Source organism: Rattus norvegicus, chromosome 3 (assembly GCF_036323735.1).
Source record: "Rattus norvegicus strain BN/NHsdMcwi chromosome 3, GRCr8, whole genome shotgun sequence".
NCBI lineage: Eukaryota > Metazoa > Chordata > Mammalia > Rodentia > Muridae > Rattus > Rattus norvegicus.
The window spans coordinates 173,899,366-173,924,742 of NC_086021.1; the positions used below are offsets into that span (position 1 = coordinate 173,899,366).

The 25,377-nt window shown below is 46.4% G+C and overlaps 1 protein-coding gene across 6 annotated transcripts; it reads left to right on the forward strand.

The window, feature by feature from the left end:
* Window positions 1-1,704: 1,704 nt before the first annotated feature.
* Dnttip1 (deoxynucleotidyltransferase, terminal, interacting protein 1) lies at window positions 1,705-25,377 on the forward strand. 6 transcript variants are annotated; one of them, XM_039104210.2, is made up of 14 exons: window positions 1,710-1,883; window positions 2,407-2,477; window positions 3,339-3,435; window positions 10,220-10,318; window positions 14,292-14,360; window positions 14,596-14,649; window positions 14,906-14,964; window positions 16,318-16,363; window positions 16,986-17,060; window positions 20,151-20,209; window positions 20,303-20,363; window positions 22,567-22,638; window positions 24,849-24,904; window positions 25,007-25,365. In XM_039104210.2, the coding sequence occupies exons 1-14, from the start codon at window positions 1,779-1,781 to the stop codon at window positions 25,143-25,145; spliced, it is 1,062 nt and encodes a 353-aa protein (XP_038960138.1). In that variant the 5' UTR covers window positions 1,710-1,778; the 3' UTR covers window positions 25,146-25,365. The 6 variants fall into 6 exon arrangements, 4 of the variants coding, with proteins under 4 accessions (XP_038960140.1, XP_038960138.1, NP_599227.2 ...); XM_039104211.2 differs by lacking the exon at window positions 1,710-1,883 and adding an exon at window positions 1,951-2,032; NM_134400.2 differs by lacking the exon at window positions 16,986-17,060 and having other exon boundaries at window positions 1,726-1,883; window positions 25,007-25,377.

Genomic DNA, 25,377 nt, shown 5'->3' on the forward strand with positions numbered 1-25,377 from the left:
TCTTCATAGATCCAAAACCAGGCATGGTAGGGTTTACTTGTGATTCCAGGCTCTGGGAGGCAGAGAAAGGCAGGTAAATTACAAAACCGGCTTGAGCCAAAGTTCAAGGCCAGCCTAGAGCTACAGAGTAGGCTCTTGCCCAGGGTGTGGGAGGTGGGGAGCCACCATCATTTAAAGCAAGGAAGTGCCCTTGTTAAAAGGTGGGTGTTGGGGCTAGAAAGATGGCTCAGAACTCAGGGAGCCTGTGTTGTTCTTGTAGAAGACCAGGGTTCAGTTCCCAGCACCCACACGGAAGTTTACAATTATCCATAACTCTATTTCCAAAGGATCCAATACCCTCTTCTGACCTCTGCGGACACCAGGCACATACATGATGTATGTACGTAGATACATATGTACATAATACGCACACACTAGCAAAACACTTGTACACATAAACCTTTTAAAAAGTGGATGTTGGAACATGGAAAAAACTGGTATTGTTATTATCTAATACGGACTTTATGTACAGTACTTTAACCCACACAATAATATTTCAAAGGAAAACGTCCTTAAGTGGAGGCTGAAAATTACTATTGTATTAGAATAATCTAAGGAGTTGCTTGTACCGTAGTTTTAAGTGCTTTGTATAAAATAACCCAGCCCTAATATCAACCATGTGACTCTGGGGTCAATTCCCAGCACCACATAAACCAAACATGGTGCGGCATACTGTGGAGGTGAAGGCCGCTCCTTAGCTACACGGTGAATTTGAGTCCAGCCTGGAACATTTGAGACTGTGGAAGAATGATCGTGCAATGAGTGAGTACGCAGGAGAACAACGGTAGGTGATCCAGTCCCGCAGCCAATGTTCTTAGGCTTTGACTTTGAGACAGTATCTTGCTATGCTGCACAGAGTGAGCTTTCTACTACTTGTTCCTCAGTGTTGGGGTTATGTTATCACACCAGGCCCTATCCAGCATTTATGATCATATCACATCAGATTTGAATCTAGATCTTTCCTCACACAAAACTCGTACACGTTACGCTACCCGCTTATTGTAACCCGAGAAGAGTAACTTCATCACCCGTAAATGAATCCAATTCTTTCACGGACAGCTCACCTCTGAGACAATGCTAAGGGGGGCTCTGGAGAACGCCACAGTTGTTAAATCCTCTGTCCCCTACCTATCCCAGAATCAACCATCTAGAGGAGAGAAGGTCAGCTCTCCAGAACAGGACTAGTTTGCAAGCCCAAACCCAACCTTCATTCTGCTGCCTTCCGACACAAGCGGCAGCCCGCAAAGGCTAGTGATAGGGTGCTTAGGTGTTTGGGCATTTCGGGTGGCACCAGCAGCCCTTCTTTTGTTGGCTTTCCTGGTTCCTGAGTCGGACTATTCCAATTCGGGAGAGGCTGGGCCAAGTTTTCAGATGTTCCTGCGGTTTTCAAAGACTGAACTTCGGACTGCCCTCATCCGAAGTCCTATGCTCCCCAGCTGAATTGTATGCTCTGCTGCCCTCACACCCGCCCTCGTCCTTTGACTGAATGGACCCGAACACCCACACTCGGTCCCCAGCCGTTTTTCTCCCAGAGATCCGGAAGCCCCGACGTCGTGCCCTACACCAAAGATCGAGAAAACCACTCAGACGCGGCTCCTAGGCGGCAGTTCGGTTCCCATAGCAACCCTCGGAGCACCCGCATCCCGCTTCCGGCCGGGTGGCTCGGGCGCTCCCGTGACGTCACGGCGCCGCTTTCCGGTGACTGAGTCGAGCTGAGGTTGTTGTGGGCCGGGGGCGCCATGGGGGCGACTGGCGACACCGAGCAGCCGCGGGGCCCCGGCGGGGCGGAGCGAGGCGGCCTGGAGCTGGGCGACGCGGGCGCGGCGGGCCAGCCGGTTCTCACGGTGAGGGCGCCCGGGCGAGGCCGGGGCTCGGGCCGGGCAGGGCCTCGGGCTCCCGGGCCCCGGGCCCGCGGGCGAAAGAACGCGGCGGCTGTGCGGCTCTGGGGGTGCCGTTTTCTCCGTGTGACGACCCGGATTCAGAGTCTAGTTAGGTGACTTGGGCCTGATGTGACACCCTCTGGGCGCCAGGTTTCTCTTCTGTGAAATGAACAACATTAACCCGAGCTTGATGGAGTTGTGGTGGGATGGGCTGATAAAGGCGGGTAGAACGTCCTGACTCACCCGCCTCATAAGACCCTCGGTAAACGCTGCTGCTCTTCCAGAAAAAGCGAGATTTGGACATTGGTGACAGAAAACATTTTCCCAGTTCCTCCACCCTGACAGGGTCTTCCAGCCACTGAATTCCCCTTCACCCCAAGGTGGGAGAAGTGAGAAGCAGGAACGTCTAGGTTTCGCTCCATACTCACTTTCTCCTCATCCTCACTCTGAGAGGCCTCGGTGACATTTGCCCACTTGGTCCCCACAGAACCCTTGGAACATAATGATCAAACACCGGCAGGTGCAGCGAAGAGGCCGCCGATCTCAGATGACCACAAGGTAAGACCGATATCCGTTATGTGGACTTTGAGTGCTTTGAGACCCCCAACTGCAGGAATTTGAGATCAACAACACGTAGAAAGAGCACAGAAATCGGGGGAAGAGAGACTCCGGTGCTCTAACTTCCTGTAACCTTGACAGTTATTGCCCTAACTCCTCTACAAAGCAGAGAAGGAATAAAAAGTCGAGTACCATCTCAGCGATTGAGATCTGTAAGTCAGAGACTGTGAATTCAAGTTTCAGGCATCTGTTCTAATGCAGACTCTGATGTTTGTTAACTGGATACATTCGGGCAAGCCTTTAGCTTTTCTTAGATTCTGTTTTCTCAGCTTTGACAGGGGACTACTAGTGAGTGTCCGGTCTGGGGAAGGGGAAAAACTGCGTATGAGCCTTTGGAATTCTTGTATTTTTGACCTGGGGTAGCGATAATCATTTATTAATGATTTAATAATCATTTACTAATTACAGCGCTTGGCAGAGGCAGGTGGACCTCTGTGAGTTTAAGGCCAGCCTGATCTATATAGTGAGTTCTGAGACAGCCAGACTACATAGTGTGACTGTCTCAGAAAAAGGAAAAGAAAAAATATATGTGTATATGTTATAGTTCATAAAACACTTGGAAAAGGGTTGGGGATTTAGCTCAGCGGTAGAGCGCTTAAGGCCCTGGGTTCGGTCCCCAGCTCCGAAAAAAAGAAAAAAGAAAAGAAAAAAAAAAACACTTGGAAAATAATTTGCATTTCACAGAGTTACAATGAAATAAAAATTTAAAATCCCATGTCGCCAACTGGCTGAGTAATCTGGGAATGTATGTTTGGAACACTCCCCTGATTCTGTCTCCCCCACCCCCACCCCCAAATGCAGTTTCACAGATCCAGCCATCTCTATGGATCTCCTCCGTGCTGTCCTGCAGCCTAGCATCAATGAGGAGATCCAGAGTGTCTTCAACAAGTACATGAAGGTGAGGACATGGTGATTAAAGCCAACAGCACTGCTGAACAAGATCGTACAGCCAGGTGCTGCAGTGTGCCCAACCATGCAGGAGGCTGAGGCAGCTGACAGCCAGCCTGGGCAGCACAGTAAGACCCCTTGGACGAGGGAAAAACAGAATGGAGGCTGGAAAACACAGCCTCTGTGGTTAGGAGTGCTTGCTGCTCCTGCACAGGACTCAGTTGTAGTTCCCAGCACCCACATCAGGCCACTCCTAGCCACCTGTAACTCCAGGTCCAGGATCCAGTGCTCTCTTCTGGCCTCTGCAGATTATACCTGGAGTATAAATTCCACAGGTACATACACAAAAATTTTTTGAAAAATTTTTAGAAAAAGCCTGGTGGGGCTGAAGACATGGCTCAGAGGTTAAGAGCACTGACTGCTCTTCCAGAGGTCCTGAGTTCAATTCCCAGCAACCACATGGTGGCTCACAGCCATCTGTAATGAGATCCGATGCCCTCTTCCGGTGTGTCTGAAGACAGCGACAGTGTACTCATATATATAATAAATAATTTTTTTTAAAAATTCTTAGAAAAAGCCAGGCATGGTAGCACATACCTTTAATCCCAGCACCCAGGAGAAAGAAGCAAGCAAATCTTTGGAGTTTGAGGTCAGCCTGGTCTACATAGAAAGATCCTATCAGGAAAGAAAGAAGAGAAAAGAGGTGGGGAGATAGAGGGTACTTCCAAGCAGGATGGTCCTTCCTCCTGTCAACAGTCTCTGTTCACATGCATGCTACACAGAGGAAATAGGCTTCCATTCTGAATATACACCCCAATAACTTTTCCACTGCTTTTTTTGCCAAATGGTTTCATTTTAATGTATTCAACACCCTTGCTTAGACCATGAAAAGTCTAAAGCCATGAGTATAAAGCCATGAGTTTGATCCCAAACACTGGAAAAAATAGTAACTCATGATTAGCATATTGTCAGGCATGTCTGAGATGGTGACAGTGTATAAAACAAATAATGCCCTTGTTCACTTTAAACAGTGGTAGGGAATGAGGGAAAAGAAGAGGTGACCACTGGGCTACTCAAAAACAGAGCTAGGGTGCCTGTTCTTATTAGAGACACTTGTGCATTTTGAGGGGGATTGCTTGGTAATGCCAATTCACAGTATTGATTCTTCCAGTCCATGAGCTGGGGGGGTGGAGGGGGGTGTCATTCCATCCTGTAGGGTCTTCACCAATTTCCTTCTGTTTTTAAAGCTTTACTGGAAGATTTATTTTGTAATAATTGTGAATGGAATGATTTCTCTGAGTTCTTCCTCAGCCTCTTTGCTGGCAGTGTAGAGAAAGGCTGTAGGGTTTTGAATGTTGATTTTTTTTTTTTTAATTCTGCCTCTTTGTTGAAAGTGCTTGTCAATCCCATGGTTTTCTGGTGTGTAAAGTGCTTGTCAATCCCATGGTTTTCTGGTGTGTAAAGTGCTTGTCAATCCCATGGTTTTCTGGTGTGTAAAGTGCTTGTCAATCCCATGGTTTTCTGGAGTGTAAAGCCTCATCTGCAAGTAAGCTCCGCTGGCTGCTTTCTTCCTTGTTGTGTGCTTTGTTTTTGTCTCTCTTGTCTGGTTGCTGTAGCTGAGACTTTACTGTACTGAATGGGAGTGGAGAGTCTTGTTCCTGATTTCAGTTCTGAGTTTCCTGTAGTTAATAGGATGTTGGCTGTAGGTCTGTCATCTGTAGCCTTTGTTATGTTGGGATACATTCCATCTCTCGCAGGATTTTTATCACAAAATGATGTTTTATTTTGTCAGAAGCCTTTTCTGCATCTAGTAAGATGATCATTTGATTTCTGTCTTAAGTCTATTGCTTAATGAATTCCATTATTGATTAGCAAATGTGAATCATCCCTATGTCTCAGGATTAAAGCCTGCTTGCTCATGATATTTACCATGTTTTCTTGAAATCAGTTTGCAACTCTGTTGTTGAGAATTCTTCTTCTCTCTTCTTCAAGGAGCTTGGTTATAATTTTCTTTATTCTGTTTTGGTATCAGGATAATTCGGACTACATAAAAAGAAATAGCTGCAGATCATGTGAAGGCTTTGAGGCCATTTGGGTTTTTGTCTTCTGGATTGTTTAGGGGTTTTGTTGGGCTTTTGGGTTTGTTTTGGTTGTTTTTCCCCCTCCTTTGTTTTTATGTTTATGAGTGTTCTGCCTACATATGTAGGTATGTACTGTGTGTGCCTGGTATACACAGAGGTCAGAAAAGGGCAATGGATCCCCTAGAGCTAGAGTCTATGGGCAGTGTGAGCTACCATGTGGGTTCTGGGAACTGAACCTTGGTCTTCTGGAAGAGCAGCCAGTGCTCTTAACCCCTGAGCTATCTCTACAATCCCAACCATTTTTGGTTTGGTTTGGCTTTTAAAGTAGCTCAAAGAGGCTTAAAATCCACTACATGGCTCAGGATAGCCTCAAACCCTGATTCTCCTGCTTCTGTATGTAATGCTTTAAAGGAATGACTGGCTGTTTTTAGGGAGGGCTGGGAGTTAAGAGCACACACTGTGGATGAAGAATCCTCGTTTGGTTCTTGGCATTCAGGGCAGGTGGCTTGGCTTCCATCTGGCTCTAACTCCAGCTCTGGAAGCTTCAGCATCTCTGACTTCTGCAAGCACATTTGAACACATAAATATAATTAAAAATAATTTTATAAGCCAGGCATGGTGGCATGCACATAATCTTTAATCCCTTGGAATTCAAGATTCCAGCCCTTGGAAGGCAGAGGCAGGCAGATATGTGGGTAAGGTCAGCCTGGTCTACAGAGAAAGTTCTAGATGAGCCAGGGCTACACAATGAGAATACGTGCATAGTGAGAAATAAATTAGTTAATATAATTGTATTTAAAAAAAGAATTATTATCATGTAGAGAATAGACTGCAGGGGGACTGAAATAATCCCAGCAGGAAGTGACAGTGTTGGAGCCCCAGCAGTGAGGCAGTAGCTTGTGTATTTTCACATCCACAACTGTGATGCAGACTGAGAGGAGGTGTACACCTCCCAACTCACTTCCCCTGGGCAGCTATGAGAGCAGAGCTGCTACTGGCATACTGTGAGGAGGGCAGGAACAGTCAGGGTCAGAGCTCAGTTTGGGGTCATTTGTGTAGAGACCTTCTGTTCTGTCTTTCATGTATAGTGCTCTCCTGCAGAGTTCATGCCCCATTCTGCTTGACACCTTCACTGTTTCTCATCCAGCTCTGACTGTTGTTTCCTTCTTTAAATCTACCCTCCATACAACTATCAGAGAAACCTCTGAAATAAAAATAAATCCAGTGGTGTCGTTCCTGTGAAGCCTGGCCTCATCTGAGCACCCTAACAGTGTTCTCAGTAAAGTTTTTTTTGTTTGTTTTGTTTTTTATTTTATGTGAGTACACTGTCACTATCTTCAGACACACCAGTAGAGGGCATCAGATCCCATTACAGATGGCTGTGAGCCACCATGTTGTTGCTGGGATTTGAACTCAGGACCTCTGGAAGAGCAGGCAGTGCTCTTAACCACTGAGCCATCTCTTCAGTCCATCTCTTTAACCTTTGCTCTTGCTCAAGTGAGTCTTTATTCATGTCTATTAAATGTTTGCTGCTTTAAAAAAGATGTTCCAGGACCAGCAGGATGGCTAAGCGAGTGAAAGCCCTTCCACCAAGAGTGACAGCCAAGTCCTCCAAGTTATCCTCTGGCTTCCACAGTATGCCATGGAATGGGTCCACAAAACAAATACATAAATGTTAAAAAAAAAAAAAAGAAAGAAAGAAAAAGAAAAAGAAACAAGGGCTGGAGAGATGGCTCAGCGGTTAAGAGCACTGACTGCTCTTCCAGAGGTCCTGAGTTCAATTCCCAGCAACCACATGGTGGCTCACAACCATCTGTAATGAGATCTGGTGCCTTCTTCTGGTGTGTCTCATATATATATACAATAAATAAATCTTTAAAAAAAAAAACAAAAATCAAGGCTGATTAAGAGCACTTGTTGTGGGGTTAGGGATTTAGCTCAGCGGTAGAGCGCTTGCCTAGCAAGCGCAAGGCCCTGGGTTCGGTCCCCAGCTCTGAAAAAAAAGAAAAGAAAAAAAGAAGAAGAAGAAGAGCACCTGTTGCTCTTACTGACGACCCAGGTTCAGTTCCCTGCACACACTTGGTGGCTCACAACCATGCATAACTCCTAACTCTAGTTTGAGACCAGCAACCTCTTCTGGTCCCTCAGGCAGCAGACACACACACACACACACACACACACACACACACACACACACACACACACACACACACTAAATCTAAAGAATGTATTTAGGCTTTTTCAAAGAAATTATAATATAGACTATTTAATATTATAATGCTTAATAACAGGCCTAGCACTGAAGCATATGCTTGTAACCCCAGTACCCAGAAGGCGGAATCAGGAAAATTATGAATTCAAGACCAACCTGAGCTACCTACTAAGACTCTGTCTCAAAGAACTAAAGGCTGGAGCATTGAGCGAGCTAAGGGGCTTAAGGTACTTTACTTGCTGCCAAGCCTCATGACCTGAATATAATCGCCAGGACACACATAGTGGAAGGAAAGATCCAGCCCCACAGATATGCTCTGACCTCTACCACATGCCAAGACATGTGCTCCCACATGCGCGCGCGCGCGCACACACACACACACACACACACACACACTATATGTATATATATGTATGTATAAATGTAATACCACTTTTTAAGATTAGCAGTGTGCATAAGCCTGCCTAGCATACACTGACCCTGGGTTTGCACCTTAACATTGCAAATAATAATATTTAATAACATTGAGTTGATGGATAGATAGGCAAAAGAATGAGTAGATATATAGTAAAACACTAGGACTTTGGACTGTCTGTGTAGAGAGTGTTAGGTTTTTATTCTATAATTCAATTTTTCTGTTTCAGTTTTGTGATATTCTCTAAAGCCAGGTGTGGCACATACCTGTAATAGCACTTAGAAGGTAGAGACAAGAAGATCAGGAGTTCAGGCTCATCCTCCACTAGTTGGAGGTCAGCCTAGGGTCTGTGAGGCCTCCTTCTAAAATCAGAAAACAGGGCCAGTGAGACAGCTCAGTGGGTAAAGCACTTCCCATGAAGCCTGATACCCTGGAGGTAGATCCTAGACCCCACATGATGGAAGGAAAACAGGATTGCCCTCTGACCTCTGTACACATGCACAATAGTAGTAATAGCTGACTGCCAACAGTGGCTCTACAGCCCTCTAGCTGTGTCACTTGCACAAACCTCATCACCTTGACTGACCTCACTTGGTATATGAGTCATGTTTCTAGATCATCATGTAGTACTTCATCCTGACTCTTCATGATAGTTACAGAGCATCTCTTTCACCGATATGCCATGACTTAATTAGCTAGTGCCTAGGAGATTCCTTGGGATTGTTTACTTTTTCTCATGTTGCATGAAATACTTCAGTGGGGGCTAATGAGATGGCTCAGGAGATAAAGGCACTTGCCACCAAGCCTGAAGACCTGAGTTCAAATCCCAAGACATCACAAAAGTAAAGCACCAATTCCTTCATGGTGTCTACATTTAACCAAATAAACAGTTCATATAGGGTTTTTTTTTTTTTCCTTCTTTCTTTTTTTCAGAGCTAGGGACCGAACCCAGGGCCTTGCGCTTGCTAGGCAAGCGCTCTACCACTGAGCTAAATCCCCAACCCCTAGTTTGTTTTTTTTTTATTAAAAAGAATTATACTTCGATGACACTGTAAGTGTACATCCTTATCCACTTGAGGGTTTCTGAAGAGTCAGTTCCTTGAGATGGAATTAAGGGGTATGAGGGAAAGAAAGTTGCTCTCCAGAAAGGTGGTGCTATATACAGTCATTTCATGTGTTCTCCCTTTTATTTTGTCTGTTATTTTATTTTGAAACAGGGTCTTTCTACATAGTCCTGGCTGTCCTGGAACTCACAGAGATCCACCTGCCTCTACCTTCCAAGTGCTGGGACTAAAAGCTGGCACATTTAGTCTGGTTCTTATGTTAACAACAGAGGCACTGGACTTGCTAATTAAAAAGTGGCAATGCATCCTTATAGCTGCCTCTCACAACAGAAACATTGTAGTTTCCAGAACTTTCTTATATCTAAGAATTTATACTTTTTTTTAAAGATTTATTTATTATATATGAGTATACTTTTGCTATCTTCAGAAGAGGGCATCAGATCTCATTACAGATGGTTGTGAACCACCATGTGGTTGCTGGGATTTGAACTCAGGACCTGTGGAAGAGTGTCAGTGCTCTTAATCACTGAGCCATCTCTCCAGCCTGAATTGATAACTTTCTTTTAGAGATACAATTTGGATACTTACAACCCACGGAGGCATCCCCTTGGTCCAACTTGTATACTTAAATAAATGTGTTCTCAGACACCTCAGATGTTTGGCCTCATCATACACTTTCTTAGCATTTTTAGAACCAAGCTCTCCCTGTTATCTTATGCCTTACTCAACCTTTGTCTGTTGGTGTTGCTGGGGTCCTGGGTCACCTTCCCTGTCCAGAAGATAAGGGACTGACTAATGAAAATGCAGTCATGATTTTCCATTGTGTTGATTTTCTGCTTATGTTGACTCATTTGCTTGTGGCATAGCATTTTTTCTTTACAAGTGATTATGAAACTGAGAGGCTGTGCATAAGCAAAGCCAACAATCTTCCACAATGTTACCACCTTCCCCTTACACATGTGTTCCCTTTGCTTAATGCATTCTTGAAAGTCTTCTGACTTTGTGCTGATGTTCTCCCCTAGTTCTTCCAGAAGGCAGCGCTGAATGTGCGAGACAACGTTGGTGAAGAGGTGGATGCAGAACAGTTGATTCAGGAGGCCTGCCGCAGCTGCCTGGAGCAGGTAAGGGCCAAGGGATGCAGACAAAGGTTCAAGGTGGGCTAAGAGTGGGGGACATGAGGAAGCCACTTACATCTGGTTGAGCTTAGGGCAGCTGCTGACAACTGAAGCAGCATACACATGTGCCAGGAGCCATACAGGTCATGCATGTTCATCCCTGTGTGACCAAGGAAGAAACTGCTTACCAAACTGACAGAAACCGAAGGAAATAGTGGTTATCTGGGAAGCTACAGTAGCTAGCGGGTAGAAGGTTGATTCAGTTTGGTACATGTTGTCATTCTTGTTTACTTGATATCTGCTTAGGAAAGTACTTGTAAATTGTACACACATACACAAATGCAGTGGTAACAGTGTATTGTGATATAAACCAACACATTATACCCCCTCATGTATGTAATATCTGTTAGTTTTGCCACAATAAAGCAAATGAAAAAGGCAAAGAAGGGCCAATAAGATGTTTGCTACCAAGCCTGATAGCCGGAGTTTAATTTCCCAGAACCCATTCCCACAAGCTGTCCTCTGACCTACATAAGTGTCCACACACATACATATACATGCAGTCAATAAATAAATAAAATTTTGTCACGTTTTTAAAAAGGAAAACAAATTGTAATTTAAGATCTGCCTCGCCTCTGCAAGTGGTTGGTGAATCCCCTTCAAGTAGTCTTAGCTTCTTTGGGTCATGGGGCCTGGCACCCTTTTTGTCCTCCTGCATCTCAGGTGTGGTCAGGAGACTTGACATCATTTCTATAATTGACTGTTTCAGACACTAGAGAACCTGATGCTTGTGTCAGCTGTGCTATTAATGGAGACTGTCAGCATCCAGCATGTGCTTTGCTTGACTGTGAACTTGTTAACGATGCCTTGCTTGGCTGTGACGAGATTCAGAAAGGAGCAAAGACACTGCCTGATCCCCAGCTCTGGGAGGGCACAGCTCCCCAGAAGAACACTGGAAACAGACCTGCTTCTTGGAGACTATGTTGTTTTAGCCAACAAATTCCTAAGAGGCCAGACTGTTTACTGCAGGAATGAGCGTCATGTGTGAACAACTGTAACCGTTGCTAACAGACATTTGCTGATAGTGTCCCTAAGGTTGAACTGAAGGAGGATAAATTGAAAGATCTCTCTTCATTCACCTGCATCTCAAATCCCTTTCCTCTGGGTGTTTGTGTGTATCCGTGTGCATGTGTGTAAGTGGTCCACGGCAAGTATATAAAGTCAGAAGATGACTGTATATAAATAAAGTCAGAAGATGACTGTCTGACATTCTTCCTTCCTCCAAGTAATACCTGAACTCACTCAGATCATCAGGCGGCAAATGCATTTACCTTCTGAGCTAGCTCACTGGTCCCTGTCTTTTTATTTCTCACTCCACTTGTTATTTATTGAGGGCCTACTATGTGCTTCTTAGTATCAGGCACCATCGATGTGCACTCCCATGACAATACCCAACAAATGTCCAGTAAGAGAGCTTCCTAGAAGATGAAGAGTTCAGGGCAAGAAAGGGTGTGGTGTGTCTAAGGAGTGAGTGAGGAGAGTGTTACCAGTTCCATAGGGTAATGGCGTGGTATATAGACAGCACGGCTGTAGTAGGCAGAGCATGCAGCCCCAGTGGATGGTGTGGGTGTGTAATCACAGAGTGGCCTAGTGTCATTTGCATTTTAGCAAGATAACTATGAACTGGAGTACAGCTCAGCAGCAAGGTGTTTGCCTGGGCTCCATCCCCAATAATCAAAAGGTAAAAGAAACATCGTCCTGGCTGCTTCGGGGACACTGGATTGGAAAAGGATTTAGGAGACTCCTGAGGAATTCGGATAAGATGTAAAGATGAAGAAGGGTCAGGAGAGATGGCTCAGTGGGCAAGGTGCTTGTCACAAAAGCCTGACAACCTGAGACTAACCCCCCAAGCCCACCTAAAGGGGAGAGAACCAACGCCATAAAGCTGTCATCTGACTCCCTCGTGTGTGTAGGGGTTGAGGCATATATGCCACAAACACACACACACACACACACACACACATACACACACAATAATAGTAGTTATAATAATAATTTTTTTTTAGAATGTTAAGTAGGCATGACCAGCATTCACTGTCCCCTGCTTTTTTTTTTTTTTTTTTTTTTTTTTTTGGTTCTTTTTTTCAGAGCTGGGGACCGAACCCAGGGCATTGCGATTCCTAGGCAAGCGCTCTACCACTGAGCTAAATCCCCAACCCCTGTCCCCTGCTTTTGAATGCCAGGTGTGGTAGTCCTGGGGCTCAGGAATAGAGGCAAGAGGATCTCTGAGATTAAGGCCAGCCTGGTGAAGGCATGTGAAGTCTACACCAGCCTGTGCTACACAGTAAGATCCTGTCTGTAGAAACAACAAAAAAGGCCTGGAGAGATGGCTCAGCAGTTAACACTGACTGCTCTTCCAGAGGGCATGAATTCAGTTCCCAGCACCCACAGGAGAGCTCAGAGTTGTCTATAACTCTAGTCCTATGGGATCCAATGCCCTCTTCTAGTATGGGAACAAATAGCTGGGCATAGTGGTGCACACCTTTAATCCCAGCATCTGAGAGGCACAGACAGGTGAATTTCTGAGTTTCAGACTAGCCTGGTCTACAGAGTTGAATTCCAGAATAGCTAGGGCTACACAGAGAAACACTGTCAAAAGAAAATGTTTTACTTACACACACACACACACACACACACACACACACACACATTAATAAAATTTGTTTTAGGCCTCCCTTGTCTAAAACATACACATTTACTTGATTAGAAAATTCTTCAGACTACACGTGATGATTTACACTAGGATTATTTTATTCACTGCTGGTGGAAGTTATTTATTTTACACTAACCTTGTGGGTTCCGAAGCATCCTTACCCACTGCCAACTTCCAGCCCAGTGTTTTAGTTCGGGTAGGTTAAGTCCTGGTTCTCTTGCCTTCACTCCTTATGCCCTTTTTTCCTTCTCAGTGTTCCTTCTCTCTGACCCTTCCTTGTGTTTGTTTGGGGGAAATGGCTGAGCTCCCCTCCCATGTATTCCCTTGAGTTTTCTCGTTTGCGTTTGTTCACTTTATTTTTGCAGATAGCATTTTTCACTGAGAGGGTTTGTACAGCAGGGCACTGGTGGAGCGTACTTTTAATCCCAGCATTGAGGAGGCACACATAGGCAGGTGGTCTCAGTTCAAGGCCAACCTAGTCCACAGAGTGAGTTCCAGAACAGCCAGGGCCACACTGAAAAACCTGTCTCAGAAATTAGAGGGAGGGAGAGGTGTTTGCACACGTCTTTAATCTCAGCACTGAGGAATCAGAACCAGGCAGATCTCTGTGTTTGAGGCCAACCTGGTCTATATGACAAGCTCTCCGAGTAATGCTTAAGAGTATAGACGTAGCTGGGCGTATTCCAAGCCTCTAGCTCAGCAACGAGGAGGCAGAGGCAGAGCAGTTTTAAGTTGGATGCCAGCCTGGCTACCTAGCAAGTCCTCAGTGAGCTTGGCCTCATGGAAAGACCCTTTCTCAAAACAAGGGTTGGCAAGATGGCTCCAAAATTAAAGGTGCTTGCCTGACAGCACGTGGGAAAGACAGCTGACAGGTCTGACTTACACACACACACACACACACACACACAAATGCATACACATCTTTTTTCCCTTAGAGTTGCATGAATGTGCAGCAGTCCTGAGGGTCAACCTCCTAAGTGCTGAGATTAACGTGAGTTGGCTGTTGTGCTTCGAGGCCTCATACACACTGAGCACAGGCCAGCCTTTGGTGCCTCACCAGCCCCTTCCCTTTCCTCCATAGTCACAGGCAGAAACAGAATGTGCTTCATAGCCACTTTTCATAAATGGATGTGTGTGCTGGTGCCTTCCTGGCCTGCTCCTCTTTGAACATAATGTGAGTGTGAACTACAGGAAACTACCCGTTCGGAGATTTACAGTCGTACTCCCCACCAAGCACTGACTGTCAGCACTGGTCTTCCCTTTCAGGCAAAGCTACTCTTTTCAGATGGAGAAAAAGTGATACCCAGATTGGCCCATGAACTTCCAGGGATCAAGGTGAGAATCACTGCCTAGGGCCTTGGGAGAGGAGAGTGAAGTGGGAGGCAGGTAAAGTATGTGGACCTGGGAAATGACACACCATCTGTAGAACCAGGTCCAAAGCCACCATTCAAGACTCCTGAGACCTAGGTCAGGTGGTAGCCTCTGGAGTCCAGGGCCCGTTTACTGTAGCCGCATAAGACTTCAGCTCCCAGGCACCAGCCTTGCACGGACTTCTTCCCTTTTTCTACAGCGTGGCCGGCAGGCAGAAGAGGAGTCCCACCGAGGAAGCCCCATTCCCAAAAAGGTAAGCAAGTAAGTCCTTGTTGGAGCTTCCAGCTGGGAAAGGGCCCTTCGGTTCCAAAAGAAGACCTGGGCTTTCATTACCTTTGGGCTTTTCCAGGCATGGGGTGGCAAGGAGAGAAACAGTCGCTCTCCAAGGCACTTCCAATGTCATTTGTTTTCTCTGGACAATCATCTGTCCTGGAGACTGACCTGGCCCCAGCAGACTAGACCAGGGATGCCCCCCCAGACCAGGGCTCTGACAGCTCTTCTCTGTGCAGAGGAAAGGTCGGCCTCCTGGACATGTCCTGTCAAATGACCGCGCAGCTGCTGGCATGGTGTGAGTAGGGGTTACCAGTGCTGTAAGAGCTAAAGGGAATTGGGGGGTGAGGTGGGTTGCCATGAGTGGGAAAAAGCCAGGAATGAAAGTCTGGCAGACTCGGGTCCATTGGTGTAAGCTACTGTGGGAGAGGATTCCCAACCCAGAGATGGAGTTGTTTTGTCCTGCTTTACACAGCCCACAACAGTTCCAACTTGATTAAACCCCAGACCTGATTCATGTCTGAATGTTCAGAGTTGATCTAAGTACAAGCTTACAAGTACTCTGTAAAGAGTACTCTGTAAAAATTTAGCAGATTTTTTTTTTTAAAGTCACTATTACTTGCCCTAGTAGGCTCCAGTAGCAGGCACCTGAGATCTCTACACTTAGGAGGTGAAGTCAGGATGATTCTGGTTATCCTCAGCTACACAGTGACTAGTGGCTTAAAGGCCAGTCTGGACTATATGAGACACTGTCACAAAAAAAAAAAAAAAAACAAAAACAAAAACTAATCATACAATTATTAGAAGCACTATAGCACTATTAGAGACTAGAGGATGGTTCTTTTCTTTTCAAAGAGCTCTTTTAAGTTCTATTTAGAGAGCATTCTTAGATACATCACAAAATGAGTAGAAGATTCAGGGTAATAAATCCTCCCTCCCTGCCCCATACATGTGTACCTGTTAGCAACAACTGACACTAGAATGGCACGTTTGTTAGAGTTTATGACTGCCTCAGCTTACCGCCATCATGGAGCCTGCAGGCTGCTGTGGGGTTCATTCCTGCTGTTGTGAGTTTGGGCAAAGTTATAACGATCTGTATCCAGTTACAGCATCCTTTCTGCAGCCTTTTTAAAAGTCCTGTCTTGGAGACAGGGTCTTACTCTAAACCATTTTTGGCCTGAACTCACTAAGTAGACCAGGCATTTTCACCCTCATGAACACAAGGTGGACAGGGTAGCTGCCGGCCTGACCTCCTTCCCACAGAAGAGAAAGCTGCAGTGGGACACACCTGGCCTTGCCCGTTGCTAGGCTCTGAGGTAGTTTCTGCTCTAGGCCTTCTTTTCTTCATATTTTTTTAATTAGGGTTTTATTTTTATGTACATTGGTGGTTTGCCTGCATGTATGTCTGCATGTCAGATCCCCTGAAACTGGAATTGCAGACGGTTGTGAACTGCTGTGTGGGTGCTGGGAACTGAACCTAGGTCTTCTGGAAGAGCAGCTGTGCCTTTCATTGCTGAGCCGCCTCTCCAGCCCCTCCTTTTTATTTCTAATGACTGCCAGAAAACAGTACACCATCATCACTTGGCCCTCCAGTGACATCCCTCCCTCCATCACTTGGAGAATTCACCTGGTTTTTTTTTCTTCTGAGCAGATGGAAACCAAAATCCTGTGAACCAATTCGCCGAGAAGGCCCCAAGGTACGCTTGTGTGAACATGACAGTGACTGAGACTCTGGGCCCCTGTGAGGCAGAGATTGGAAGTGATGATACGTGCTATGTTCACACCATTCCAGACCCATCTTCCCTGTCTCCCTGCCTTCGGCCACTATGGCCTCCAGACAGTGTTCCAAGGAAGGACTAGAATTAGAAGGAAAGTAAAGAGCTGGGCTGGGCAGCAGATACTGTCTGGCGTATGAAGGCCCTAGGTGTGATCCTAACACACGCTGTACTGAGGACACGCCCTGTCCGCGCTCTGCTGCCTTCCCTTGCCTGTCTGGCCCTCCATCAGCCCCCTCTGCTCCCTAAGCTTCATGTCTACATTCATGTCATATATACATAGGTGATTTATATGTATATATGGGATCTAGGAACTGCACATGAGAAAGCGTACAGTATTGTCTTTCTGAAACTTACTTGATTAATTTAATGTGACCCCTGCAGTTGCATCATTTTCCTGCAGGTGGAATGACTTCCTTCTTTCCTGGAATTAGAGGGAAACTTAAAAGCTGGGCTAAAGGCTCAGCCCTGTAGTAGAGCTCTCGTCTGGCATGAACGAGGCCCTGGTTTTGATTAGTTTTTAATAGATAATTTTAAAATTCAGAGCACAGTGCTGACGCGTGTATCCCAACACTTGGGAGGCAGAGGCAGGAAGATCACTGCAAGTTCAAGGCTAAAAGTAAGTTTCTAAAAGGGAGAATTAAGTCTTTAAACTGACAGCTGCTAACACTTGCTGCTTTGTCTGTGAAGACACCACCCAGGATTTTGTGCTCTGCTGGCTCACTTATCTTTGTGATGCTGTGACAAGATGCAGATCGTGTCCCTGTTTGGGCTTGAGAGTCCTTCCTGCCATCCCCTGTTGGGCTGGTGGCATCTTGTTTCCTGGCATTATCTCACGCTCCCAATACACTTGAAGCTTGCCTCGGCATACAGCTGCTGGTGATAAAGCCAAGCATGAGGCCCTGATCTGTTAATGCCTTTAGCCTCTGCCACCTCCAAGATACTTTTGCAATTTTATTTATGATCAGAATTCTTTATTGAAATGTGGATGCCTAGTGAGGCATCCTTGTTAGAACTTTATTAAATAAGTTAGCTACTGTCTTTGTTACAGTTTCTATTGGTGTGGTAAAATGCCATGGCCAAGAGCAACTTAGGGAGGACAGGGTTAATCTCATCTTACACTTCCACATCACAGTCCGTCAGCAAGGGGAAGTCAGAACAGGAACTCAGGGCAGGAAGTTGACGCAGAGACCATAGAGGGTGCTGCTTAATGACTTGCTCCTTGTGGCCGGCCCACTTGGCCTGCTTCGTCCCCATCTCCCCCATTGAATTCACAGATACCTGCCTGTTTTTGCCTCCCAAATGCTGGGATTAAAGCCATGAGCTACTGTGCCTGTTAACCTTTCTTGTAGAACCTAGGGCCACCAGCCCAGAGGTGGCGGCGTGCACCATGGGCAGGGGCCTCCCCATAAATCACTAATTATGAAATTGCTCTGCAGGCAGAGAGGGGCATCTTCTCAGCTAAGAAAGAATCCTCTTCCCAGACATTGGCATTGAATGAGCCACCTCATCCACCTCATCTAGCCCTCCCTCTGCTTCCCTACAGTTGTAATTTCCGTGTTGCTCTAGAGAGGGGAAGTGAGTGAAAGACAACTGAGAAAGCACAGACAACTGGAGTCCATAGCCACACTGATGGGTTGTGCTGTGTGACCACAGCACAGACCATATAGAACCACTAGATTCTAAAATCTTCAAGAAATTTCTCGAGTTCTAAAACTGGTGATCCAGGTTCTCCTGAATCTTTATGTTTTCTCCAAACCCCCTTTTTGGTCCTAAAAAGAGGTCTTCCTCAGCATGACCCATATGGTAGGCATCCCCAGTACTATTTCCCTGGCCCACTTCACCCAAATCTCCTCTGTGTGGCTATTAATGCATTTACTTACTGTGCGTGCATGCGTGCACAAGATCATCTGAAGGTCAGTGACCCTCCCAGGGGTTGGTTCTCTCCTTCCACTGTGTGGTCTTGGGGATCAGATGCACATCACCATGCTCAGGGCACATGCTCTTGCCCATTGAGCCATCTCACCAGCTCTCTGGGTCTTTTTAGTATAAAGCTTTTATATGTATGTGAGTATGTATGTGGGTGCCCATTAAGGTCAGAAGAGAGCATTATATTCCCTTGAAGCTGGTGGTTGTAAGTTGCCTGATTCAAACTCATCCTCTGTAAGACCTCCAGTGCCTCTTGTCCATGGTGGGCTCAGGGATCTTACTTATCCACGATTATGGCCTCAGACCAAGTCTTTTTTTTTTTTTTTTGGTTCTTTTTTTTCGGAGCTGGGGACCGAACCCAGGGCCTTACGCTTCCTAGGCAAGCGCTCTACCACTGAGCTAAATCCCCAACCCTCTCAGACCAAGTCTTACACACTTCCCAGGTTTCTTTGTCCCTCTCATACCTTCAGCTCTCAACCTTGTAGTTTCTTCCTGTTTTGCTAGTCCTCACTGCCGGAAGTTGCACAGGCGTGGCAAACAGCTTATCTAGGGTGTGAGGGCCATCTGCCTACAACATATGTCACTCCAGTGGTGCCTAGAGTTGACTAAGGTGATGTGGCAGGCTTGGCAGGTGGACTGTCCCACCCTCGCCATTCCATGTGCACCCCTCCTAAAGCTGCATCTCATTCTAAGAGAGTGACTCACCTTCCTTGGCAGAGCACGGTCATTTTCTGGTCAGAGGTACACAGGCGCTATGCCCCCAGCCAGAACCTCCAAATAAGCTCTCAGACACAGCAGATCCAACATTGTAATGAGGATCTCTCTTCATAAAACATTAGTGTTTGTTGTTTTGTTATTCTGAGATAGGCTCTCACTGTATGTAGCCTAGGCTAGCCCTGAACTCAGTATCCTTCTCAGCCTCACAGGTGTGTACCACTGTGACAAAAAGTGAGCTCCACTTTATGTGCTGATGATTGTAACAGAACACAGGGCCTCCCGTGTTCAGCTCCTGTCTATTTCTTACCTTAGCTAATGTTGCCTGTTGTCTTCCCTCGCCTCTGCATCCAGTCCAGCCCTTACCTATGAATGCACTACAGTTCCTGTCTGCTTTCTCCTCCTCCTCACTTTTGCCATAGCTTAGGCCCTCCATTCTGATTTGTCATAGCAGCCTCACTCTCTTGTGTGTCATCCACATTGCTGAAAGAGTAAACTATCCTTAAAGCACATCAGGCTTACTCCAGTAGACGCTGTAGTGGTTCTGTGTGACCACAGCACAACCCATCAGTGTGGCGAGGGACTCCAGTTGTCTGTGCTTTCTCACTTGCCTCTCACTCATTTTCCCTTTCTTAGCGTAACACAGAAACTACCTAGTTTGTTCAGTGTTCCAAACCAGTGCTCCTCAGCCTTTATATACTGCACTCTGCAGGATGCCCCTTCCCTCCCTACCTGTCTGATTTGCACTCACCGTTCCAGAGGTAACTTCAGGGGTTAGCTCTTCAAGAGAGACCTGTCTGTTTTATCCATCCCTTTATACACCTCCCATGTCTTGCACCCAGCCATGTCATGGCCCCCTCAGATGGTCCATCAGATAGTCTTGCAATCAGTCTGTGTCTTAACTCATCTCTCTATCCTCAGTGTCTAGCACAGAGCCTAACATTGTAAGTACTCTATTCCCTGCATAAACTATCAAGTAATGGATAAGGAGGGAGGAAGAAAGGACAGGGAAGGAGTGTCACGACCCCTTACTGGCCTGTTTTTGTTTTTGTTTTTGTTTTTCCAGTGGGACCCAGCTCGGCTGAATGAATCTACCACCTTTGTTTTGGGGTCTCGAGCCAACAAGTAAGTCTGAGACCCTTGGTACTAATGGGGAGGATTGGCTGACGGCTCACTAACGGGGCCAGCACCTACTGCCACTCTTCCTTCATTTTTCAGGGCCTTAGGGATGGGAGGCACCAGAGGGAGGATTTACATCAAGCACCCACACCTCTTTAAGGTAGGTGAGCGCGGGGTTGGGGATTTAGCTCAGTGGTAGAGCGCTTGCCTAGGAAGCGCAAGGCCCTGGGTTGGTCCCCAGCTCTGAAAAAAAAGAACAAAAAAAAAAAGGTAGGTGAGCGCTGGAGGGGAGAGCCATGCCACTGTGGTTGTAGACAGCCTTGGAAACTGAGGCATAGAGAAGCTTGGACAAACACTGACTTGGTAGTCAAAACATCTGGAATTGGGTTCCCTTACCTGCACCCTTTGCCCAGCTATGCCAAGCCCAGTGTAGAGAGCTCCCTTTGCCTGCCTCATGGGATTGTTCCTGGAAAGGAAGTGCAGCCAGGTGCAAGTCTGCAGTCCCCTACACTCTGCAGCTCAAGCTAAAGCATGGCACACAGGCACGGTCCACCCTGCCCAGCGTCTTTTCTGCCTTTAGTCTTGTACAGTTTTATTTTGTTTGTTTTGGAGACAGGGTTTCTCTGTGTAATCCTGGCTGTCCTGGAACTGGCTCTGTAGATCAGGCTAGCCTCAAATTAAGAAATTCTCCTGCCTCTACCTTCTGAGTACTGGGACCAAAGGCATGTACCAGTACCACCAGGCAACTGACTGATATTTTTACAGAAAAACCTGTTGTCAGTGATATCTCGATGGCTTATCTGTCCTACACAAATAATTTGCCATCATCTTACTTGTAACAACAGCATAGACGTCACAGGATTGCTTTTAAACAGAGTCTCACGCTGCCCAGGCTGTTCCCTCACTCACTCCAGGCCCTCAGCCTCCACCTGCCGAGTGCTAGGATTACAGGCCTGTGCCCAGCCAGCCCTTCCTTACTGGTGGATAGTCCCTTCCAAACTTTTGTAATAAAAACTGTTCCAACAAGTGTTCTTGTTTATATCTCTAGATGAGTCTAAGGGTAAATGCCCGAAAATGGAATTTCTGTGTCTGCAGTCATACCCTCTTAGTTTTTTATTACAACAATACTTGAGAAGTGAGCTATCACTTAAAAATGCAAAAGGGGTGTGTGGTGTGTGTGTGTGTGTGTGTGTGTGTGTGTGCATGCGTACGTGTGCATGCGTACGTGTGCATGCATGTACCAGATGTGGTCACGGGCAGAAAGATCACATTAGAGATCAGCCTATTCTGCATATGAGACTCTGTCTCCACAAAATAATGACAGTTTTTTAAGCAGAGGGACCAGGGATGACCCAGTGGTAGAGCACTGACCTAGCACTCGTGATTCCCTACCCAGGTGTGATGACATGTGCTATCCCAGCACTTGAGAGGCAGAAGCAGAGGAACTGCCATGACTTCGAGGTTTACCTGGGCTATCTAGCAATCAGTCACCTAGCTAAGGTCCCCCCTCTGTTTAAATAGCCTGCCCAGCTTATGACCTAGGTCTTTTGTGTGTGTCACACAGTGTGTGTGTCACACAGTGCATTTAGCACTTTGGACTACCATTCTGCTTCCTAACAAGAACCTGTGAAGTAAATACTGGCTCTCTCTTGACAAGGTCTTAGTTAGCCCAGGCTGACCTTGAACTCCAGGTCCTGCTTCCTCCACCTCACACGTGCTAGGATTACAGGCGTGTGCCACCATGCCTGGTGGCAGTGCTCTCCACTCTACAAATGAGGAAACCAAAATCTGGAGGCAATTACTACCAGGTTTGTAGGAGGTTTAGCCGTATTTGTCTTCCATATTGAAATCTAGAACCAGGTGGTTTAACATGGTGCTTTTTCTTGACTTTTGTTTTAGAAAATACGGTCCTTTTCCTGCCAGTAATAGCACATGCTCATCATCTCAGTACTCAGAAGCAGGGATGGGGTATCCAGAGGTACTCCTAGCTTGGGCTACACAGTGATACCCTATCAGAAACCAAAGATTAAAAAAAAAAAAAAATACTGAGCCCAATAACAATAGGTGTTAGAAGGAACCTATGGTCAATTTAGATGGACTCTAAAATAACCGTCGCCTGTCTCCAGGGATGCTATAATTTAAGAAAGGAGATCTAGGGAGCGTGGACATGTACCTGAACTCTGACAACTAGGTTGCAACCCCGGGCTCCCTGGGCATGATTGAGTCTGCACTGTAGAGATTCGTGACCCCTTGGTTCTACACACCTGCCAAGACAAGGTCCACTGGTAAGAACTGGCCAAGGGGCAAAGAGAAGAACCCTTCCCACTAAGCTAACATTCTCGTACCAACTTTATCCTTCACAGTATGCAGCAGATCCTCAGGACAAGCACTGGCTGGCTGAGCAGCATCATATGCGGGCAACAGGAGGAAAGATGGTAAGCTTGCTCAAATGCACCACTCACTGCCAGAGACGCACCCGGGCCAGGGGTCATGGCCCAGCTCTCAGCCACAGCTTGTCTCCAAACTTTGTAGACACCCTAAGCTTCACAATGGTGGAAGGGAACCATGAGACCTGGTCCTTGGTGCTGAAGAGCAGACTAAGGTTTCCAGGGCTCCCTCTCAACTTCCCTCCCGCTCCTGTAAGTTGGATCATGTTAGATGCCCATAGAAAAGGCTGCTTGTTTGTTTCTCTGCATAACAGCCCTGGCTGTCCTGGAACTCATCGCCCAGCAATGCTTCTTTCCAAATATGTCTGTACCTGGGTTTTTATTCATTGACCACAGCATAGTAGAGATACAGGGAATCTTCACAGATACAGCTATAGAATGCTTTCTCAACACAGTAGGGACACAAGTTAAAGATGTTAACGGCCAGGCATAGTGGCAGACACCTTTAACCCAGCACTTTGGAGGCAGAGGTAGGTGAATTTCTGTGAGTACAAGGCAGCCTGGTCTACAGAGTGAGTTCTAGGGCAGCCAGAGCTACATAACAGAAAGACCCTGTCTCAAGATAACAAAACAGAACAAAGGAAAAAAGAAAGATGTCCACCATACCTGGCAGCACTTTCCAGATTCTTATCTACTCCAAGACATCTCAGCTCAAATCAAGCAGCAGTCAGGATCATTGTGTGTCCTCAGATGACTGTGGACAGCGTTCTCCTCAGGCAGTGTACTCTGATGGCCTTGAATTCCTGTGTACGCCACCTGCCTTTTGGCAGTGAGAGCTTTCTTTTATGTTGTGACTCAGTGCCACACTTTTATAAATGACTCCAAATTGCTTCACTTAAGTAACAGAATGCAGCAGGACTCGAAGTAGAAACATGAGCAGAGGTGGACATGGAGTGCACATCTGTAACCTCAGCCTGCCTTTCTTTGGAAGGCAGAGGAAACCAAATGATTGTGAGTTCTAGGCAGCCAAAGCTGCACAGTGAAACCCTGCCCCAAAGGAAGGAAGGAGGAAGAGGGCAGCAGTAGAGGCCCAGAGCTTCAGCACTGGTCTTTTAAAGCTGGGCTGCCCAGGCCTGGTGACATGAGCCCATTATCCCAGCTACTCAGGAAGGTGAGGCGGGGGTTTCTGTGTTTTTCTTTGTTGTTTTGTTTTCTTTTGAGATACAGTCTCAATATATAACCCTGGCTGTTCTAGAACTCACTGTGTAGACCAGCCTGCCTCTGCCTCCTGAGTGCTAGGATTAAAGATGCCATCAGCCCAGCCAGGAGGGTTTTTAATTCAAAGCTTGCTAGGCTACAGACCAGGCTTAGCGCAAGAAGTTGTGTCAAATTTTTAGAGTAGGCTGCTTTTTCCAAAAGGCTAGGGATGTTGTAATCCCAGCACTTGAGAAATTGAGGCAAGGACAGGAGTTTAAGGCCAGCCTCTATTATCTGAAAAGTTAGGACTGGCCTGAGCTACATGAAACCCCATCTCAAAAAAGCAGTTGGGGGGGGGGGGGGGGTAAGGCAGGCTGCTGGAGATATATATGGGGTAGAGTGCGTATCTGACTTATGGAGGGCCCCAGATTTAATCCCCAATACCAATTCTTTTAAAAAATGATTACGTTATTTAGTGTACATTGTGCCTATCTGTGTGACACTTGCCTACAATCCTAGCACTTTAGAAGCTAAAGCAGTTGAATGGCAATGAGTTCAAGGCCAGCCTAGGCTGCAGGAGTTACAAGCCAAACCCAGCTACAAAAACAGAAACAAATAGTGTGTGAGTTCAGGGCCCCAGGAAAACTCAGTGCTACAACCACTGCACAGCGGCATTGTTGACCAAACCCTTACATCGTTGTCCGAGTCCCCAGGGTAAATATCGCTTCCTACTCTCATCTCTGTATTCTGCTAGCTCTTACCATCTGCTGTAAATCACGTCAGTTATTGTAGTAGTTGTTTAGTGGGAAGGCCATAGATAAATTTTTTGAGTCAGGAAGTTCGGGTACAGCCTGGGCAATTCTTTTCCTTTGTCACTGGAATCTACTCCTCCACCTGTAAAGTTTCTAAGTGAAAGATGCTGTCAAGGAACCATTCCCAGTGTCTTCCTGCGTCCTCCTCCCTAGCGACCTGTAAGCTGCAGCCTGCATCTTCTACCTAATAGAGTTTCTGATTTGCTGTGAAATGAATCAGAGTCCTGAATCCCTCTCCCTTGCCCTCAGGCGTACCTTCTCATTGAGGAAGACATCCGAGACTTGGCTGCCAGCGATGACTACAGGTATACAGAAGGGGGCCCCTTCCCCCAATCTCCTTCTGCCTCGGTAGGCACACAGAGGAGGCTGGCACCCTCCCTTTAATCTCCACCCAATGTCTCCTACAGAGGATGCTTGGACCTGAAGTTGGAGGAGCTGAAGTCCTTTGTTCTGCCATCCTGGATGGTTGAGAAGATGCGGAAATACATGGAGACACTACGGACAGAAAATGAGCATCGTGCTGCTGAAGCAACTCCCCAGACCTGAGCCGAGTGTCCTGGCTACTACACTTGGCAGTCTGCCTCCCAGACCCTCTTTCCCGGCCCGGCTGAGGCCATCATGGGGATGCGGTCTAGTTGGCTCTTAGCAGCATCAAGCTGTACATGAGCTAGTTTGTAGTGACTCACTGCAGAGCCCCCCAGACTGGCTTGTGGTTCTGTTTCTAAAGTTATTGGAATAAGAAGCAATTAAACAAGTTTGTAATAAACACAGGTGGTGA

Bases quoted from the DNA above. Each gene is read 5' to 3' on its own strand.
- Dnttip1 (XM_039104210.2), top strand. From the start codon at position 1,779: ATGGGGGCGACTGGCGACACCGAGCAGCCGCGGGGCCCCGGCGGGGCG. The intron at 14,965-16,317 runs GTGAGTAGGGGT...TCTTCTGAGCAG, and splicing joins CGCGCAGCTGCTGGCATGGT to ATGGAAACCAAAATCCTGTG. The intron at 22,639-24,848 runs GTAAGCTTGCTC...CCTTGCCCTCAG, and splicing joins GGGCAACAGGAGGAAAGATG to GCGTACCTTCTCATTGAGGA.